Genomic DNA, 18,997 nt, shown 5'->3' with positions numbered 1-18,997 from the left:
TTGTGGTCTCAACTTCACCTTCTGTCTGCCCCCATAACCCTAGACTCCTTTGTCTATCAAAAATCTTTCTAACTCTGCCATGAATTATTTAATGACTCAGCCTCCACTACTTTGAGGAGAATTCCACTTATGATCCTCAGAGGAAAAAGTTTCTCATCTCCATCATAAAAGGGTGATCTCTTATTCTTAAACTCTGCCCCCTAGTTCTAGTCTCACCCACAAATGGAAACACCCTCCTGTAATCTACCCTCTCATGATCATATATGTTTCAATAAAATTCTCTCTCATTTTTCTAACTTTAATAGATATATGTGTGGGGACAGTCAGTAAGAATGCTTGCTCCTGATGGCTTATCAACCAGTTTTTGGAAGCATACAAAAACATGGAACAAGACCAAGATTAGCTGTGATGTTCCTTGAATCAAATAACGCCAATAATCAAATAATGGCAATCTGAGAGATGTATGGATGAGTGAGCAGCACCTGCAGAACAATATACAGGAAGGGGGGCAATGCCTTCAGGTGGAGGGGGAAGAAATTCAGCAAGAGCAAATAATGTTACCAGCAGCAATTTGACATGTTGAAGCAGTGTAGTCAGACAAAGCAATATTACAGCATGTAGTGAAACACAAACAAAGCAAGGTTATAAAACTTTAGATTTATTGTCATTGCTTAGTTTGAATCTGTAAACCAGTTTATTTAAATACTTAAATCCAAATATTTGAGAATGTTGTCATGACCCAATATCAGTTATTAAATATTTCATGTAAACCAATTCTATGGCACAGAAGGCATTAAACATTAACCAGAGGTATTTGTATCATGACATTTACAACATAACAATAAAACAGACAGGATCAGTGACATCCTACTTTTCTAATTGTAAAAGTCAGACATCATTTCCTCAAGTGTTATGAATTCCAGTCAAGACAGTTTCCAGTGAGATCCTAAATTGTTGAGAATCCTGTCTCATGGTTTTTTAAACTGATTATTTAACCTGAACAGGCTTTTTTTTTTGCTACTATAGTACCAGTGAAAATGAAATGGTCTATGTTGGGCCTACTAGTCAGCGTCTTGGCTATTCTGTAATGTGCCCTTTACAAATATGTGAACACATTAAAGTGGTCATCTTGGGTGTAACATCTAGATCAAGTGCAGGGAGCACAGTTCCTCATCCATACAGGTAGATCCAAATATGGAACAAACCAAATACTGAATTCTTCAGAGCTAATTAACTGAATGAGTGGTTTTGCACAAGCATTTAAAAAAAATGTATGATGGAAACAGTTTTCCAGAAACTATTCCTTCAAGTCAATGCAAAATGTATTCCTTGAATTTATCCCCCATTCCCACCATATTAACTTTAAAGTCCAGTCAGATGTTCCTTTTTTGAAATGAAACCACTTTGGTGACTATCTAGAGTAACTTTCCCCCAAGCATCTCCAAAACAGTTTTGCTTTTAAGGATCTCCAACCTTAAAATTAAGATTGGCTTGGAAAACGTGGCTTGGAAAACGTGACCAATATATAAAGTATAAAAATGTTTCCTTAAAAAATTGTTAAATGTGTACTTTCTGTTCCAATTCTTCACAAAGCTAAGAAAAGCATGCAGCTGGTGAGGGAAATACAAGTTTGGCCCCTTTAGTTTAAGCATTCTTTTACATTTCCAAGACAATCTTACCAAAAGAACCAGCTCAAATCATTCAGTAACTAAGAGGCTGATGACCAATATTCTTGATCCTCCAAACAGTATTCCCATATTCACAACCACCTCCGGAATCTGAATAAAGGTAAACCGAGTGAATCCTCCAGTAGCTGCGCAGTGTCTTGGTTCCTTGTTTGGGATTTTCCAGCATATAGGCTAATTTAGTCAGTCCTTCAGGAATGGATACAATTAGTACACTTCAAACCGTGAAAATCCCAAGACAAGCTCTCCAACTCCTACGAAATAAGTCATTTGTGCAATGCCAAAGAGTGGTGCAATGACTAGTGCTCGGCAACCAGATCCTCTCAAGAATGCAGAAGGACCCTCATTGACCCAGATTTTCCTGTAGAGAGAAAATAAAATTAATTGCCAAGAATTACTCCAAAAACTTGTAGAGGTTAAATTTAAAATCTTATTTTAATGACTATGATTTTGAAGAGGGTACAAACCAAACAATGTCTCTTCAATATTTTTTTAGCTACTGCTAGCTACCTGACAAACACTGGCTGGTAGAATGCATGCAGAGATGGGGTATAGCTGTGATTGGAGCCTGTGGTCAAATATTCTGCCAACACAATCAAGTGCCCCCAAGTTTCACACCATCTGGGTTTGGACAGAGGCAATCCTGCAGCCATAGCCAGAATCTTGGAATTCCCTTATATCGTGTTGCAACACCATCACAAAGCATGTTTGAAACAGTCCATCGCCTTCTGGGAAATGTGACTTTTGCCAGTGCTGCCCACATATCAAGGACAAATAAAATGGACGTCTACTTGTGCAGGGTATTAAAGGGTCATTGATAATGGTAGAATAGTGCTCCAGAAGTTTTTAAACAGGTCATATGCAGAACCATTCCACGAATATGTTCAGAACTGATTCCCTGCAGTCCAACTAGATGGAGCAATTTTAGTTCACATGTCAACAATGAAACAGCATTGTGTAATAAAACTCCAGGATTGCGTTTCAGTAAGCAGTTAGCCTTGGAGTTTAACCATTGCTATTTTATTTCAGAAACATATGTAACATACTTCCCATCAGAAGAGACCTGTTCCTATAATACCATTGTAATGTCACAGATTGTTGACAGGGCAAGGAAGCACAATGTCACTGGTTTGTCTGATCCAGTTGTGTGCTTGTACCAATACCCAATGGGGTAGAATTCTGCTTTTTATTTTAAAAACTCTTCCTCAAACTGTTCATTTGATTTTGCTCACCTTGCACAGTCCACAATCCCACTGTAGGCTTCTTCATTTGCTCCTCTATGTAGTGACTGAAAACGGGTTTTGATCACTGAAATATGAAAATATATCAATTTAGTGTCAAGTAGCCTATTTCAGCATTTTCATAATAGTGTAAAATGAAAGTTCCTGGTGCCACGTGTGCAACATACAGGGAGCAGAGTGCTGTATTTTATCTCACCCTGCTTCAGCTTTCTGTATAGCCGCCAGCTGAACTAAGCTGATTCCAGGAAGAGGTGCCACATATCTAGTACCAATAAGAGCTGTGCTTCCAGTGTGCTGCACTGCTTTAACCATCTAATTGCTATTTGAACCACAGCTTAATTACAAACCTAGAGAATCCTGAATACAGTGGATAAACTAATTCATTTCAAAACTCCTGCACTTTATGCAATCTGTGGTTTATAATTAGCCAACTATAACTTTAGCACATTCTATTTTCATTTTGTCCCAATTTTACTCTATAAATCATGTTTATCACAAACTAAGTTTAGTTGACCATGTCAAAGTTGGTCCAAAGTTAATCTTATCAGCTTTGCCCTAATCTTGCATTTCACTCAAATACCTATATTTACATAGTACCCTTAATGACAACTAAATGAAGCACGTTTGAAAAGTGTAGTCACTGTTGTGATACAAAGTGGAAGTCACAACTCACACAACAATTGAGGTCCTACAGTTAGCATCAATACCCTGTACTAGGCAGGGGAGTTTATTTAGCATTCTTGCTATGAATTGATATTCAGCAGCCCCTAAAACACAGCTGGCAATGCTGCTGCATAATCTAACTGGTACATCAGTAAATAGTTATTCCCATCTATAGCCATCAATTGAACAATCTTCTGCCCCCTGCATCCCCCCCCGCCCCCCCCAAACCCCCCCCCCCAAGTCCAACACAGTATACTTACCATCACATGGGTTGACAGTTACAGCAGCAACCGAACCAGCAACACATCCTGATAAAAATGAATGGAGGAAAGAAGCTTTCTCATCCAACGAATTTTGTCCAAGTTTGTTCAGATTGGCAAACAATGGGAAGTAAATAACAGAGAAGGGAACGTCCCTGTTTGTAAAATGGAACATAATCAATCGAGAGAACAAATTTTGTACAAACATAATTGGCAAGGCTACTTAGTGCTGTCAGCTTATTCACTGTGATTGCATTACATAGCAAGGTTATGTTAAGCATCCTAACCATTCAGTAGCTCAGTTGTGAAAACCCATTAAGGATCCAGGCACCTTACTGAGGAATGTAGCCTACATGTCCCAAATGACCGCAGCAGAAGGACAAGTCACATGCCGTGCATGCAAAATGTTCTGGCAATAACACTTCTGAAAAACACCCACTGGTGTGAGAGTTTGTCTTTCAACTTGGGTTACATTTGAGAACATTTTGAACTGTGCAACGTTGAATGCATTGCTGGGATTAAACAGGTAATCTGGCAATTGGCGATACTACTGGTGTCTTGGCAGGGCAGTAAAATACCAGTCAAGCGAATGTTTCCTATAGTATGTGGGTAAATATATAATAAATAAATCTAGTGACATTACAGGTGTCCAGCTATTGTACCTCAGTATAGTGGCTCCTAATCCTTTATACAGTCCTCTGAATCCCTGGGAGCAGAATAAATCTTTGGCAATCTGGGTAGCAGACATTGGTCTGGTAACAGCAACAGGACCAACATTGTATGCCCGACTCAGAACTGGGTTGGTGGCTACAACTTTAGTAGAAGAGCTTGAAGGCAATATCAATCTCTGCTGAGCAGCTGCATCAAAAGAAAACAAGTTTAGCATCCTCACTAATATCTAATATAATCCTTGCTATATTAAATTGTGTTATTTAATTTGAGTAAATTGACTAGTTACCTAATCTGCCAGCATCCTGGAGCTGGATTTTCAGCATCTCCATTGGAGTAGTGATAATAACCTGACAGATTCCTGCCCCACAACCTGCCAGCATCTCTTTGAACACATTTAAGCCCTTACTGAAAAGCAAAAGGAAACATTCAAACACCTGTGGAAACCAAGATGCCACATGCTATTCCAAACACAAATACAACATAGGTACTAAGTTCAAAACACCATTTAAACCTGAAGGTGTATTTTAGACATAACATAATTAGGATTCTTTTTATTAAAAAGTTTGACAACATGAATATCTTAGATTAAGAATGTCAAAATTAAACTTTATGTACTATGATACACAAACACCATAAACTGAGCAGATTAAACAGTTAAATGCACCACTCTTCATTATATTGCACAAGCTAGCCACATAGCAACATTACAGAAATGAGGCTATGGTGTTTTCCCATTTAATGCAACTATCTAGTGAACTCCCAATTTACTAATGCTAAAACTAATCTGACAAAAACATACCCATTTTTTGACAAGTAGTGGCGGAAAAAGTCATTTGCAGCAAGTTTAATGGCTTTCTCAGGTGTTACCAACGTCAGGTTCACAGCCGCACCTATCAAACAAAAAACACACCCCACTGAGTCTTACTCTCCATGGAATCTCCATTTACATTCAACATGGATTAGACACAATATGATTTCTATATTTAAATCAATATCCTTTTTTCCCTTATCTTAAATACAACACTGAGTTTATGCAGCTTTAAAGATTAATCTCTTCTGAGCAGCTGTTCCAAGTCTCCCAAGTAACAGAGCACCTGATGTAAAGAGGAATGGCTCAACAGAAGGAAGGGGCATCTTCCACACCAAATGTGTGATCTTACATTCTGGCTGGATGTACAAAGTTAACAATTAGATAGAAACAGCCTGAAGTCTAATGAAACTATTACTCCTCCATTTAGTTTAATATATGGGATGCAACTCAGAGCAAGCTTCAGCATGTCAGAGGTCTGGTATAATAATATGCCCCTCCCTCTTTCAGTTTTTTTGGGGTGGAACCAAGTCCTCCAATGTTGGGAGCAATTCCATCAGGTGGGGTCCTGAGCCATGTGAACTAGAAGCTCACAACTAATGCTGGCTTGCCTGATCACTGAGGACTACAGTAGAGTACAGTTGGTCTCAACATAAGTGTGGATAATTAAAGGGTTAATAATAATTAAATCTCCAGGCACCATATAAATGACAAGATCAGACTCCATCAGGATGCTCCTAGATGTCATCTAAGCTCCAAGGATGGAGACTTGGCCAAGAAACCAGAGAGGTTTTGAGGGAGGGAATTTGATCAAATCACTACCTACAAAAAGAAATTCAAAGTTTTGGAACTACAAGCAGAATATTAAGCACAGCTAGATGGGTTGAAATCTGGAGGGTTAGGCATTTAACAGTAGTTTATGATGTTAGATATTCCCTTTAAAATACTGCATAAGCTCCAATGTTGGCTAATCCAGGCTTAAAAGGGATAGAGCAGAACATCTGCTGTGAAATGCAACAAATTACAATATTCTAATTACATAAATACACATTTCCAGGGAAAAGGAAGAATAGGAGAAAGATCAGAAGTGATGCAAATAGCTAGACTTAACAATATTTTGGTATTGCATGCAGATTAAAACTTTTGCATCATTAAGCAAGATTGACAGTGCTAACAGAAAGGATCTAGCAGACTAGAATATGAAGATACGGAGAAATGAAGACTCCATGAAATCAAATTAGTGGTTTGTCTGCTCAAGATCAAACTTCTAATTAAGAGTCTACAATTTTGATAAGCAATCAAGGTGACTATTGTCAGCAATACTTCTTTCTGGTAAAGATCATCATGAGCAATCACATGAAATTCTGAGCGCCCAGGAAAATATATGCCATGTTATTCTGAGTAATGCAGTTTTGTGCCATGTTAACTAACTTCAAATATGTTTTTGGAGTGAACACAATTGGCTTTAATGCACTGGGGCTAAGGACAGGCCAATTTGCTCTGCACTATTGTGGATTGATAATAAAACAAGGCTTTTTTGTCAAAACTTTTCTTCTTGCACTCATCAGGACAAGAAAATACCAATGTCAGGGGAAACAACATATTTATACCATATAAGACGTGAGTGCTGATTGGTTGGCAAGTGGACTCTGATTGGTAGAGGCATTGCCATGGATAGGGCACTAGTTGATGGTGGTTGGTAGTTAACTGCCAAGGATTGTTTGAAATTTAAACCAGGCAGCTTGGTTGATGGGTCAAGACATTGCCCTGGGGAATGAACCAGCAAATGGCTATCATTTATTTTGTTTAGCTGAAACTGGTGCAGTGTGTACATGTTCTTTGTCTGCAAAGAGCAGGGTCCTGTGTGTTAATATCTGTAGCTTTCAGTACATGCAAATGCACCACACTGAGCCCGACTGAATATTAAATTGGTTACCAATATAATTCTTAGCACACTGGTGATTATTTAAGCAAACAACTGCCCTATTGTGGCTTGAAAAGGGTCAGCTGTGATGCTGGTTGTACTTAAATAAACATACATTAATTTTCTACCTTTAGCTGATTATACTAGTTTCCAGTTAAACTGTTTAGCACAAAGGGCAGCAAATTACACAAGATCCCAAAAATCTATACCATGTAGATGAAAGGGTTCCCAAAAACTCCTAAATTGACAGTTCTCTAACTGCACTATACAGTAGAGAAAATTCTGCCCATTTGGACAAATGAGACAATAGCCACTAAAAGATTTCCACCCCAATGCAAAGTCATTGGTTAAGATTTCAGAGTTTCTTTGCAAACCAAGTCAGAAAGGAAAACCAGTAGAGATGCTGCAGGCAGTACGAAATAAAGGGAGGTGAGGGAAAGAGGTAGATGAGAATATTTTGAGAGATGAGCAAGGTAGAATCTTTGCTGAAAGATTTTTTTTAAACAATGCAGAAAATAGAATTAAATGGATCCTAATTACAATAGTAAGTGGTACTGTAAACCATTTAATGATTTGATCCATCGTGGCTTCGCCAGATCGGCTAGCCCTCAATATCCTTGGCGACCGTCTGTAACATGAAAAACACAGATACAAGCAACAGCATTTCCTCCAAGTTTTTTTTATTAATTAGTGGACACTTGGCATCAACATCTCCCTTTTTGCATTTAAATATCTAGAGGGCATGGCTTTCACGAGCTCCTAAACTTAAAACATCTCATCAATTGGCATGTCTTCAGGAGATCTCATTCTTGGTCACAGGTCTACTTTGGGGTTGTGCTATTAATGGTATTTAACACTAGCTGATTAAACAGAAAGCATTTGGCAGGTTTTGCTGAAACTAAGCAAAGTAGAAATTAAGCTAGGCCTAATTTCTTGGAATTCTGTGTATTCTTTTTATTTACATTACCTCCCCCAGAAGGTCAGGCTTGATCCAAAACCTAAATATAAAAACAAAAAAACTGCGGATGCTGGAAATCCAAAACAAAGACAGAATTACCTGGAAAAACCAGCTTATATTTCAAGTCTTTCTTGGACTCGAACTCAAGTTCTGTCGAAGGGTCATGAGGACTCGAAACGTCAACTCTTTTCTTCTCCGCCGATGCTGCCAGACCTGCTGAGTTTTTCCAGGTAATTCTGTTTTTGTTTTGGATCCAAAACCTATTAGGTTGTACTACTTAAATGACTTGCAATTTCTGCATTACCTCAGGTTCTGTGTCCCCTCTGGTACAATACTCCAGTAACCATGACTCAAATAAGTCACAAGAGCAAACACTGGGAAGCTATATGGCCACAAGGAACATTACAATTAAGCCAAATATTTCCACTAGGGTTCACTGCAAAGCAACCAGGAGGAAACAGATTTCTCCCCTCCCTAACTCTCAGCTTCAGATACACAACACTCAGACCGAGATCAACTAACCCAGCAGTAATCAGCTGACCCAAACTATTTTAACCTCATGTTGCCAGCAGCCAGTCCTAGATTATTCAGCTAAAGCCAAAGGGACAAGAGCAATAACGCTGCTTAGTTTCACCATGTCAGGTATATTATATTATATCTAATACATCTTATTCCACTCATTGCCCCTTAAATCATTTTGCTTGCATTTCCACTGTCTCAACCAAAACTAGCCTAAATGGTTAGGAGTCAACTCCAAAGGTTGCTTTTTTCTTCAGCCAATCATGGTCTAACGACAATCTCAGATATCTGACCTGAGACATTCATCACAAAAACGTTATTATAAGTTACTTTGTCTATGTACAACCAGACAGGAATTCAGTCAGTAAATTTAGGTTTTCCAGGACAAGTATAATTCAGTGTATTATATTACACTATTAAGCTTTATCACCACCACCCGTTGCCTTTAGAAATATCCAATGCTACATGTATAACTACTTCTGCATCCCCACCCCAAGGATAAAACTCGACAGCTTGCCCTTAAAAAAGCCAGTATCAATATCTTTCTCCTCAGCATTTATTAACTCAAACACAAACTGCTGAAAAATGCTTATTACCCCCTCACTCTAAAGCTCGGATCTGTACAAGGTTTTCATGAGGTCCCATTTTTTTCAACGCACAGGCATCAAGAAATGGACTTTACATCAATTTGATGTATATCAACTGGTGGTCATTTGGTAACAGTACTAGGCTGAATCTATTACAATTCGCCTCAAGAACATTGTCTCCTGAAAATATGCCCAATTACTGGACAGTTGTCAAACATTTAAGTCAATGGCACTTGCACTTTGGCTGCATGAACTACACAGTACACTGTGCTCAATGGCCTGACACTACACCACTGACCCATATCTAGTTTTTAAACAATGTTCAGGGTTTTTGTTAAAGCTTCAACATATTTCATTTAGATATTCAGATATAACTAATGTTCAGAATTAATGCCACTGTATTTGAGAAATTGAGGCCTCTAACCCATGTCATGCTAGCTGATCTAAGCAGTTGCACTCAGCATCCCAAGCCTTAAGGCAAGAAGTCTGAGTCTTCGCTCTAGATGCCACCTGGTGACACATGCTGGATATGCAGGCGAGGCTAGGGGAGGAAGGAGTGGCTTCAGCTTATACATGATGAATGGCAACCACAAAGAGGTACCAGAGGATTACCAGCAGCATTGGTGCTGAACCCCAACACAATTCAAGCCATCAGAAGGAAGGCAAGAAACTTACAGGCCTTTAGCACTAATTTAAACAGTGACAATTAATGCTATTATATTCAGAAGGCATTCAAATTCAGTACAGTATAAATTTAAGTACTTGCTGAAAAACTAAATTTATGAGAATGGTATTCTCAAAAATATTATCTACACAAGTTGGAGTAAGTTGCATAGTGGAAGAAAAATACTGTAGTCACCAGTGAGGTGTGGCCTCTATTAAAACTCAGGTATCACTGCACACTCATCCTAATGTTGGGAAGCAGAATCCCTTACCTCTGTACATTCCAAAATATCCTTCAGATCGCACAGTCTTAATCAGACAGTCCACCCTTGACACACAAGAGAAAGATAATTACAAAAGAGAAGCATCAGAACTCAGGTCAACAGAGTTGCCAAAGAAATTAAGGATGAAACACAGCATTTGAAACTAGATCTGTCCCTCCAGGCTTTTATAAGCTTTCTAAATTGAAGCAAGGCTCAGTTAACAGCTGCTGTACTCCGCTGTCATTTTTTTTCTTTAAAGAATAAAGTACATTATATACAAGTTAGTTTGACTGTTATAAACTTCCACTGAATAGATTAAGCAGCTGTGTGCTCAAAATGGCAACAAAAAATGCTGAAACCACTTGCTTGGAAGTTGGATTTTAACTTCAATTAGCTTAAAATCTTGTATAAAACATATTCTAGACCCACAGCAGAGTAATACAGCACGGAAGTTTGTATGTTGAAGTGTTAGCTAAACCCAAATGGCAAATACATATTGGAATCAGTGAGAAAGTATGTTCACGTTCTCATTTGAAATTGCCAGTTTAGTACAAATGCAACTCACATGCTGGTGTAGGTACGTTGCCCCATCCTTTGGTTCTGCAGCCTGGTCTTGGCCAGGTCTATCGGAAAAACACAAGTTACTCCAATCAATCCAGCAGCTCCGCCATTGATGAGTTTAGCAGGGAGGCTGAGTATTGAACAAAAGGAAGCGAACATTTAGTTGGAAGCTGTATAACATTTTAAAATATAATGTTTAAGTGTTAAGTGACCTTTTAAACAGAACTTTTAAATCACAGTTGAGCAGGATGACTTGGAGGGCAAATGGTACTAAGCAAGACAAAGCAGATAGTCTCAGGTTTTATCAGGAAGACAAATAGGGACCCAGTGGTTTGAGTGCCTGGGCCAGAAAGGAGAAAACTCCAACCAGGTTTTCTGCCCCTGATCATTTACCAGTGATTCTTAATGAAAAGTCCAGGCATATGGGTTATGTGGTTCAGCTGTGATATTTTCTAGAGACCAAAAACAGCTTGCTAAGATTCACAAAAGAGTAACTGGGCTGAAATCTTACAATCTACCCATACTGATGGAACAATACCCTGGCTGTCAGCACCAATTGCAATAAGGGTGCTGGAATATCATATTCCCAACAGTTCAGTGAATAAAAAGCTGAAGAGTCATACATGACTCAAAAGATTAACTGTTTCTCTCCACAGATACTGCCAGAGCTGCTGAGTTTTTCAAGAATTTTCTGTTTTCCTATCAATAACAGACTTCTGCAGACCTGAAGCTCCCAGGTTGAACTGCGCTGCACCCAAAATACAAGTGCACTTGGTGCCACTTGCACCATGGTAGGAACATGAACAGAGCTCAAAGGCATACTTCAACCATCGGGACAGAGGTGGAAAGGTACGAACGAATGCAATTATAAATTGAATAGACAATACACATTTAACCTGTGAAAAGTGCCTACCTGATCTTGTTGTTGGACATATTTGCAGTATTCTTCAAAGCTTGCAGTAACAAGATGGTTAGAGAAGTTCACACAACACAGCTGAACAATTACCGGGAAGTGCAGTCTGGATTCTGTAGAACAAATTATGTCTTTCTAATAATTACCAACACAAAGAGTCACGTGCAGATTAACCCAGAGTACACTTATGCAACCAGGTCTTAAATTACTATTCGGAGGCATTGTGCCTCAGAGTGGTAATCCCATTACAAGAGGTATGAATCCTGACTTAATTCTTTTTCACCAGGACTGAATGGATAAGTACTCCTGTGCAGGAATGCCTTGGATGATTTCTTTCCCCACCCCTCCATCCCAGATATCATGAAGTTAATTGCAGGATTCAAATTCTAGACTTCCTGGTTAGTATTAACACTAGACTACCAACAAAATTTGAGATAGGCTTATAGGATACAGAGAAACTTCATTTTAGATTTATGTGCACTTGAACCAATTTATTTGCAGCGTTAGATTTACCCAATCCTTGCCAGGTACTGGTCATTCAACAGATTACTCAACTCAAACAGATGCCAAAACTCTAGACATGGAAGAAAATCTTATTGTCTGGCCTTGGTTACAGCTCAAACCCAGACAAACCATGTCATCATATCACTGCAGATACAAACCTGCTTGTGCACATATCTTTAGAAGTGACAAGAGGCAGATTAACAGAGCAGTTAATAAAGCATTTGAGATTCTAGACTTTAAAGAGGCAGTGTGTATAAAAAAGCTCAGGAAATAACAAATCTCAAAACATGAATTCTGCTGCAGCTGGAGTAGTGTGTCCATTTCTGGGCAGTGCACTTTACAAAGGACATGAAGCTTTGGAGGGGGAACATAAAAGATTTGCTAGAGTTCTAAAGATGAAGGATTACAGTTACGTGGATAGACCAGAGAAGCTGAGGAGTCTAAGACATTTTTTCCCCCAATAGATAATTTGTTTCCAATGGTGGCATAGATTTAAGGTGATTGGCAAATCATAGGTGATAGGAGATAAAATTTCCTTCACATATTTAAGTGGTAGGGATTTGGAATGCACTGTCTGATGGGGCAATAGATACAGATTTAATAAAGCAGTAGTCTTGAAAAGGGATGAGAAAAATAAAGTACAGGAAAAATGCAGTAGGTCTGGCAGCATCTGGAGGGAGAAACGAGTTAACATTTCAAGTCCAATAAGAAAGAGTTCCAGTGTTAACTCTTGTTCTCTCTCCACAGATGCTGCCAGACCTGCTGAGTTGTTCCAGCATTTGCTGGTTTTATTTCAGGTTTTTAGCATCTGCAGTATTTTGCTTTTATTTTACTGTCTTCAAAAGGAAACTGGATAAATACATGAGAAATTGCTGTGGCAACAACTGAATTGCTCTTTAGAAGAGCTGGGACAGACTCAATGGACTAAATGGCTGTCCTCTGTGCTGTACCAGTCTATGGTTCAATACAAGATACAACAATGCACTCTAAAGAGGGAAAATGCATCCAAGTGTTTTCTGTTTTCTTCAAAGAATGCCCCAAAATGCTACTGAATTGCAATATGACCAGTACAGGTCAGATGATTTCCACTTAAATCTAAATCCATCTAAACCAATAATCCCATATTCTCTCAACTGCTGTGAAATCACAATGTTCTATGTACTCGATTTAATACTGGGTATTTTGCCTACCATGGGCTAAAGGTTGTAAATTTTTATCACTTGTGAGGTAATTTCAGTGGCATAGTATATAGCTCAGTGAATAGCTATCAATAGACACTTGGTTTCAGAAGAGTGCCTGTCAGGTTATAGTGGCATGGAATATTACAAGTTGATAAATTAGCTGAAGTAAAATTTAAAAAAAAAAGTTGTGAGGAGAGGGTGGGGATGGTCTGAAGAAAATAATCCTGTTCCGTGAGGCTCAATCCTAAAGTCAGCAAGCTATTAAGTTGCAAATGCTATGCAATATGATCTGTACCTTCAGATCACATAACCCTTCAGGCGACTTATTCTAGCATGAACCTGTGATTCCGCAGACCTTGCCGCAAGGTCTAGCACTGGGCCCAAATTCTTAAATTCCACTCAACTTCATGATCACAATGTGTGAGACATGATTTGGTACTACTCTGCAGTCACTTGGGAGATTCTAAATGAATTCTATGGGCTGGAATTATTCAGAGCACTTCAATCCACACAGATCTTATCTTTGTAGGATCTGGCAAAAGGTTGCTTTTACCAAAAAAGAAAGTAGCTATTACACGAAAAATTAATTGACCCTTTCATGTCTAGGAACTTTCCCAGATTAACAGTTTAGGAAGGAAATTCATAAAACACAGATCAGGGAATTAATTTCTCAAAGCTAATGACATTATTAATATTTGCAGCACAGCCACAGAAATAACTTCAACATGAGCCTGCAGCACATTTTTAAAAGCCTCAAAAAGATCTATTTTCAGCGTTCCTGAGATCAGATTACTTCGGAGTTCTGAAACAAATGCCAGCTCATTACAGATTTACAGGAAGAATCCATCTGCTACTATGCATAGTTTGACTTAGCACTGCATTTCTTAGAAGTATTTTCAGCAAAAAGTCCCACCTACTGCTCCCTCACTAGAGCAGTCGGATGAATAGGCTTACTGTAACAAGCCGATGTCTATTTGGAACATCAGTTTCAGTGGAAGGTGCGGTGGACAATTCTATACTTCAGCAATAACGGACATTATTAGTATCTCCATTAGACATTATTATATCTATTTGGTTCTGTTGAGGGGTCATGAGGACTCGAAACATCAACTCTTTTCTTCTCCGCTGATGCTGCCAGACCTGCTGAGTTTTTCCAGGTAATTCTGTTTTTATTATTAGTATCTCTCACTGTTAGAGGATTGTGTATGTATCTGCACTTCCAAACATTACACAGCATGGGAAAAATAAAGCCACACAATCCTGACAGCAAGCTCAAGTAAAAACAAAATACATCTCCAGTTAAGGTCAAAGCATTCTGATCAGACTCCAGGATGTGGTAACAAAATGTCACTTCATTTTCCACAGGAAACCCCCTAAACTCTTACCACTGAAACATTTTCCTGTGAGTCAATTAGTTTTATATCCTGCCACCTCCCCAGTTTAACATCAATGAAACATTTTAACATTGCACCTGAACACCAATTCAAAAGCTGAAACACAAGCAAAACATAGGGAAGATAGAAAATACAATTAATGCAGAATTACAAAATCAAGAAACAAAGAAAATACCAATCTGAATTGTAGCAAACAATTTCCACAGCATTAATCCATAATCTTTTTGCTCGCATAGTCAATGATTACTCAACTGAAGGCAATAACATTAAAAGCAAATTATGTAGCTAAAAGCAAATACGGCACAACTCAAAAACTCAAGTCATTAGTTTGAAATGGCTGACAACTTGTTCTGTTAGTAATCATTAGCCACTGCAATGTATAATTTGAGTCAAAATTCCTTCACTGCCAAAATGTGGGTCTAGTAATTTAGAACAGTGACTCGACACATTTACACGAAAATGGTGAAGGGTAACGAAACTAAATTTCCTTGATCTTACTACACACAGTATCAAATCCATGGAATCTGACATCCATGCAACACTTTGTTATTTAGAAGGTATGAGCCTCCCGCCATATATAATAGTACTCCTTAAAACAATAGTTCCTCAAAACTGAGTAATATGGAGCACAAGCTTCCAGTTTCATTTCCTAGCCCAGTTAGCCAATCTCATTCTTACACAAGGGTTTGTTTCCCTATGTGCATATGCCTCCCAATAAATTGCGTGAAATTCCCTATTAAGCATGTGATTAAGATTCGGATAATTCCCCTCACTTAAAATGATGTAATCTGGTGATTTAACTTTGGGCACTTGCCACTATTGCTCTTAGCTAATCGAACACGAAACTCAGGCTGAAGATACCGAACGTCCAACTTGATGCTATTTGTTCTGGAAATCTGCCCTCATTCCCCATGATAAACAAGGCAACACTGCTTCACGTAGTTACAATGAAGGATCACTTATGGCTAATCAAAATGACATAAATAAAGCTGAAAACTGGAACTGAGCTGCCACGATTCATATATAAACTGCTCTAGAGAGCACAGAGAATGGAGCCTTAAAACCCACAGGACCCGCAAACATCCCCCCACCCCCCAGCCCACTCCCACTCCCCTGTCCACCCGGGCCCCGAGCGAGCAGTCCCCTTGCCGGTCTCTCCCTCCTCTCGACGCGGGGAGAAGCCGCAATGCCTCGGCAGCCGGTGGTTGCCCGGCACCTCTCCATGCCGGGATCGGGCCTCGCCTCTCCGCCTTGTGTGGTGCTGCGATACTCACCGATCGGGTTGTGTTCTGGGTGCCCGGTGGGTATGAGCAGGTTCTCGGTAGCGGTTGAACTGTGCTGTGTGACTAGGCTTTGAACAGGGTGGCGGCCGCTTGTCAAAAGGGTGTTTACGGCACTCACCAGGTTATCATTACCCGGGAGGCGGGGCTTCCCCGCCCGCTGGCCAATCCGCTCAGCGAACGCTGAGTCTGCGCAATTCCATTGGCTGTAGCTACTCGGGAGGCGGGTCCTCCTCCCCATCCGCTGACCAGTCCGCTCAGTGAACGCTGAGTCGGCGCTACCCTATTGGTTCCCGCCCGCTTCATTGTGACCTATTCAAATTGACGTCAAATAACGGTTCGACGGCTGACCAATCACAATGCGGCAACTGTGTGAACGCATCAGGTTCCTCCGATAAAAACAAAAAAACTGCGGATGCTGGAAATCCAAAACAAAAACAGAATTACCTGGAAAAACTCAGCAGGAACACCTGCGGTCTGTCCGCAAGAATGACCCAAACCTCCCTGTCGCTTGCCATTTTAACACTCCACCCTGCTCTCTTGCCCACATGTCTGTCCTTGGCTTGCTGCATTGTTCCAGTGAAGCCCAACGCAAACTGGAGGAACAACACCTCATCTTCCGACTAGGCACTTTACAGCCTTCCGGACTGAATATTGAATTCAACAACTTTAGGTCGTGAGTCCCCTCCCCCATCCCCACCCCCTTTCTGTTTCCCCCTTCTCTTTTTTTTTCCCAATAAATTATAAAGATTTTCCTTTTCCCACCTATTTCCATTATATAAAATAAAAAAAAACCCACTAGAGCTATACCTTGAGTGCCCTACCATCCATTCTTAATTAGCACATTCGTTTAGATAATATCACCAACTTTATCTTTAACACCTATGTGTTCTATTGTACTATTGTTGTTGACATCTTTTGATATTCTGCTTCTATCACTGCTTGTTTGTCGCTACAACCACACCAACCCCCTCCACCTCTCTGTCTCTCTATCTCTCCGCCCCCCACACACACACCTTAAACCAGCTTATATTTCAGCTCTTTCCTGGACTCGAACTCAAGTTCTGTCGAAGGGTCATGAGGACTCGAAACGTCAACTCTTTTCTTCTCCGCCGATGCTGCCAGACCTGCTGAGTTTTTCCAGGTAATTCTGTTTTTGTTCAGGTTCCTCCGAACTTGCGTGTTCGCCGCGTGATCAGGACTTAGTCGGGCCTTCTCTTGATCTTTTCATTGAGAACTGTCGGCGCAACATTAGTCGTCTCAATTTCTCTGTTCTTCTCACACATTCTAATCTGTCTTTCTCTGAACTTGCTGCACTCCATTCACTTAGGTCCAACCCTGACATTGTCATCAAAGCCGCTGACGAGGGTGGTGCTGTTGTCTGGTACACTGACCTCTACCTCACAGACGCTGAGTGTCAACTCACAGACACTTCCTCCTACCTCTCCCTGGACCATGACCCCACCACTGAACATCAAGCCATTGTTTCCAGGACTGTTACTGACCTTATCTCCTCTGGAGATCTTCCTCCCACAGCTTCCAAGCTGATAGTTGCCCAACCTCGGATGGCCCGCTTCTACCTCATACCCAAAATCCACAAACAGAACTGTCCCGGTAGACCGATCGTGTCAGCTTGCTCCTGCCCCACAGAACTTATTTCTCACTATCTTGACTCCCTTCTCTCTCCCCTTATCCAGTCCCTTCCTACCTACATCTGTGATTCCTCTGACACCTTACGTCACATCAACAATTTCCAGTTCCCTGGCCCCAACTGCTTCCTCTTCACCATGGACGTCCAATCCCTCTACACCTCCATCCCCCACCAGGGTGGTTTGAGGGCCCTTAGCTTCTTCCTTGAACAGAGGCCCGAACAATCCCCATCCACCACTGCTCTCCTCTGTCTGATTGAACTTGTTCTCACACTGAACAATTTCTCCTTTAACTCCTCTCACTTCCCCCAAATAAAAGGTGTGGCTATGGGTACCCGCATGGGCCCCAGCTATGCCTGTCTCTGTATGGGGTATGTGGAACATTCCTTGTTCCAGTCCTACTCCGGCCCCCTCCCACAACTCTTTCTCTGGTACATCGATGATTACTTCGGTAAATCTATACCTTTTATGCCCTTTTAGCCTTATTTCACCCCATCCCCATTAGAGCTATCTGTACCTTGAGTGCCCTGCTATCCATTCTTAATTAGCACATTCTTTTAGATAATATTATCACCTTCAACACCTCTTTGTTCTTTTGTCTGTGACATCTTTTAGTTATCTGCTCCTATCACTGCTTGTCCCTACAACCACCCCCACCGCCCCCCCCCCCACCTTAAACCAGCTTATATTTCACCCCTCTCCTATTTTTACTTAGTTCTGTTGAAGGGTCATGAGGACTCGAAACATCAACTTTGTTCTTCTCCGCCGATGCTGCCAGACCTGCTGAGTTTTTCCAGGTATTTCTGTTTTTGTTTAGGACTTAGTCAGGTCCGCGCGCAGCTTGGTTGCTTTGTGACTGAACTTAGATAAAAACAGGAAATGCTGCAAAAACTCAGCAAGTTTGACAGCATTTGGGGAAAGACAACAGAGTTAATGTTTCCAGTTCAATATGACTCTTTGGATTTGGAGAGAGGTAGAAATGTGATGGGTTTTATGGGGGGAGGCAGGAGAGATTAAATGACAAAGAGATTGTGGAACACAAGACAAAGGGAATGATAATGATAGTGTTAAAGACTAAAGCATTGGTCCAGAGTAGGTGTTAATAGCAGAAAAAGGGGTCAGTTTTGTCTGAAAACAAAATTGCAGAATGTGTTAGCGGAAAAAGATTCAGTGCTCCCTGGAAGCAGAACATGAGATCAAGATACTGGGTGGGGCGGAATTCATAATGGAGGACAGAGTTGATGGGCTGAAGTTGTTGATCTCAATGTTGAA

The 18,997-nt window shown here is 40.3% G+C and overlaps 1 protein-coding gene across 2 annotated transcripts; it reads right to left on the bottom strand.

The window, feature by feature from the left end:
* Positions 1 to 638: 638 nt before the first annotated feature.
* Positions 639 to 16,212, bottom strand: slc25a55a (solute carrier family 25 member 55a). Of its 2 annotated transcripts, XM_041195562.1 has the most exons (11): positions 16,071 to 16,197; positions 11,718 to 11,830; positions 10,809 to 10,934; positions 10,253 to 10,308; positions 7,794 to 7,881; positions 5,321 to 5,411; positions 4,808 to 4,926; positions 4,512 to 4,707; positions 3,850 to 4,004; positions 2,918 to 2,993; positions 639 to 2,046 (listed from the first exon to the last, which is right to left on the bottom strand). In XM_041195562.1, the coding sequence occupies exons 5-11, from the start codon at positions 7,816 to 7,818 to the stop codon at positions 1,893 to 1,895; spliced, it is 816 nt and encodes a 271-aa protein (XP_041051496.1). In that variant the 5' UTR covers positions 7,819 to 7,881; positions 10,253 to 10,308; positions 10,809 to 10,934; positions 11,718 to 11,830; positions 16,071 to 16,197; the 3' UTR covers positions 639 to 1,892. The 2 variants fall into 2 exon arrangements, with proteins under 2 accessions (XP_041051496.1, XP_041051495.1); XM_041195561.1 differs by lacking the exon at positions 7,794 to 7,881 and having other exon boundaries at positions 16,071 to 16,212.
* Positions 16,213 to 18,997: the final 2,785 nt, after the last annotated feature.

This window comes from Carcharodon carcharias, chromosome 9, assembly GCF_017639515.1.
Source record: "Carcharodon carcharias isolate sCarCar2 chromosome 9, sCarCar2.pri, whole genome shotgun sequence".
Classification (NCBI taxonomy): domain Eukaryota; kingdom Metazoa; phylum Chordata; class Chondrichthyes; order Lamniformes; family Lamnidae; genus Carcharodon; species Carcharodon carcharias.
This window is presented reverse-complemented; position numbering and strand designations above follow the sequence as displayed.

Coding starts and splice junctions, on each gene's coding strand:
- slc25a55a (XM_041195561.1), bottom strand. CDS start 11,737: ATGTCCAACAACAAGATCAG. Junction 4,927..5,320: donor CACTACTTGTCAAAAAATGG/GTATGTTTTTGT, acceptor TTTGCTTTTCAG/TAAGGGCTTAAATGTGTTCA. Junction 4,708..4,807: donor CCAGGATGCTGGCAGATTAG/GTAACTAGTCAA, acceptor CTTTTGATGCAG/CTGCTCAGCAGAGATTGATA.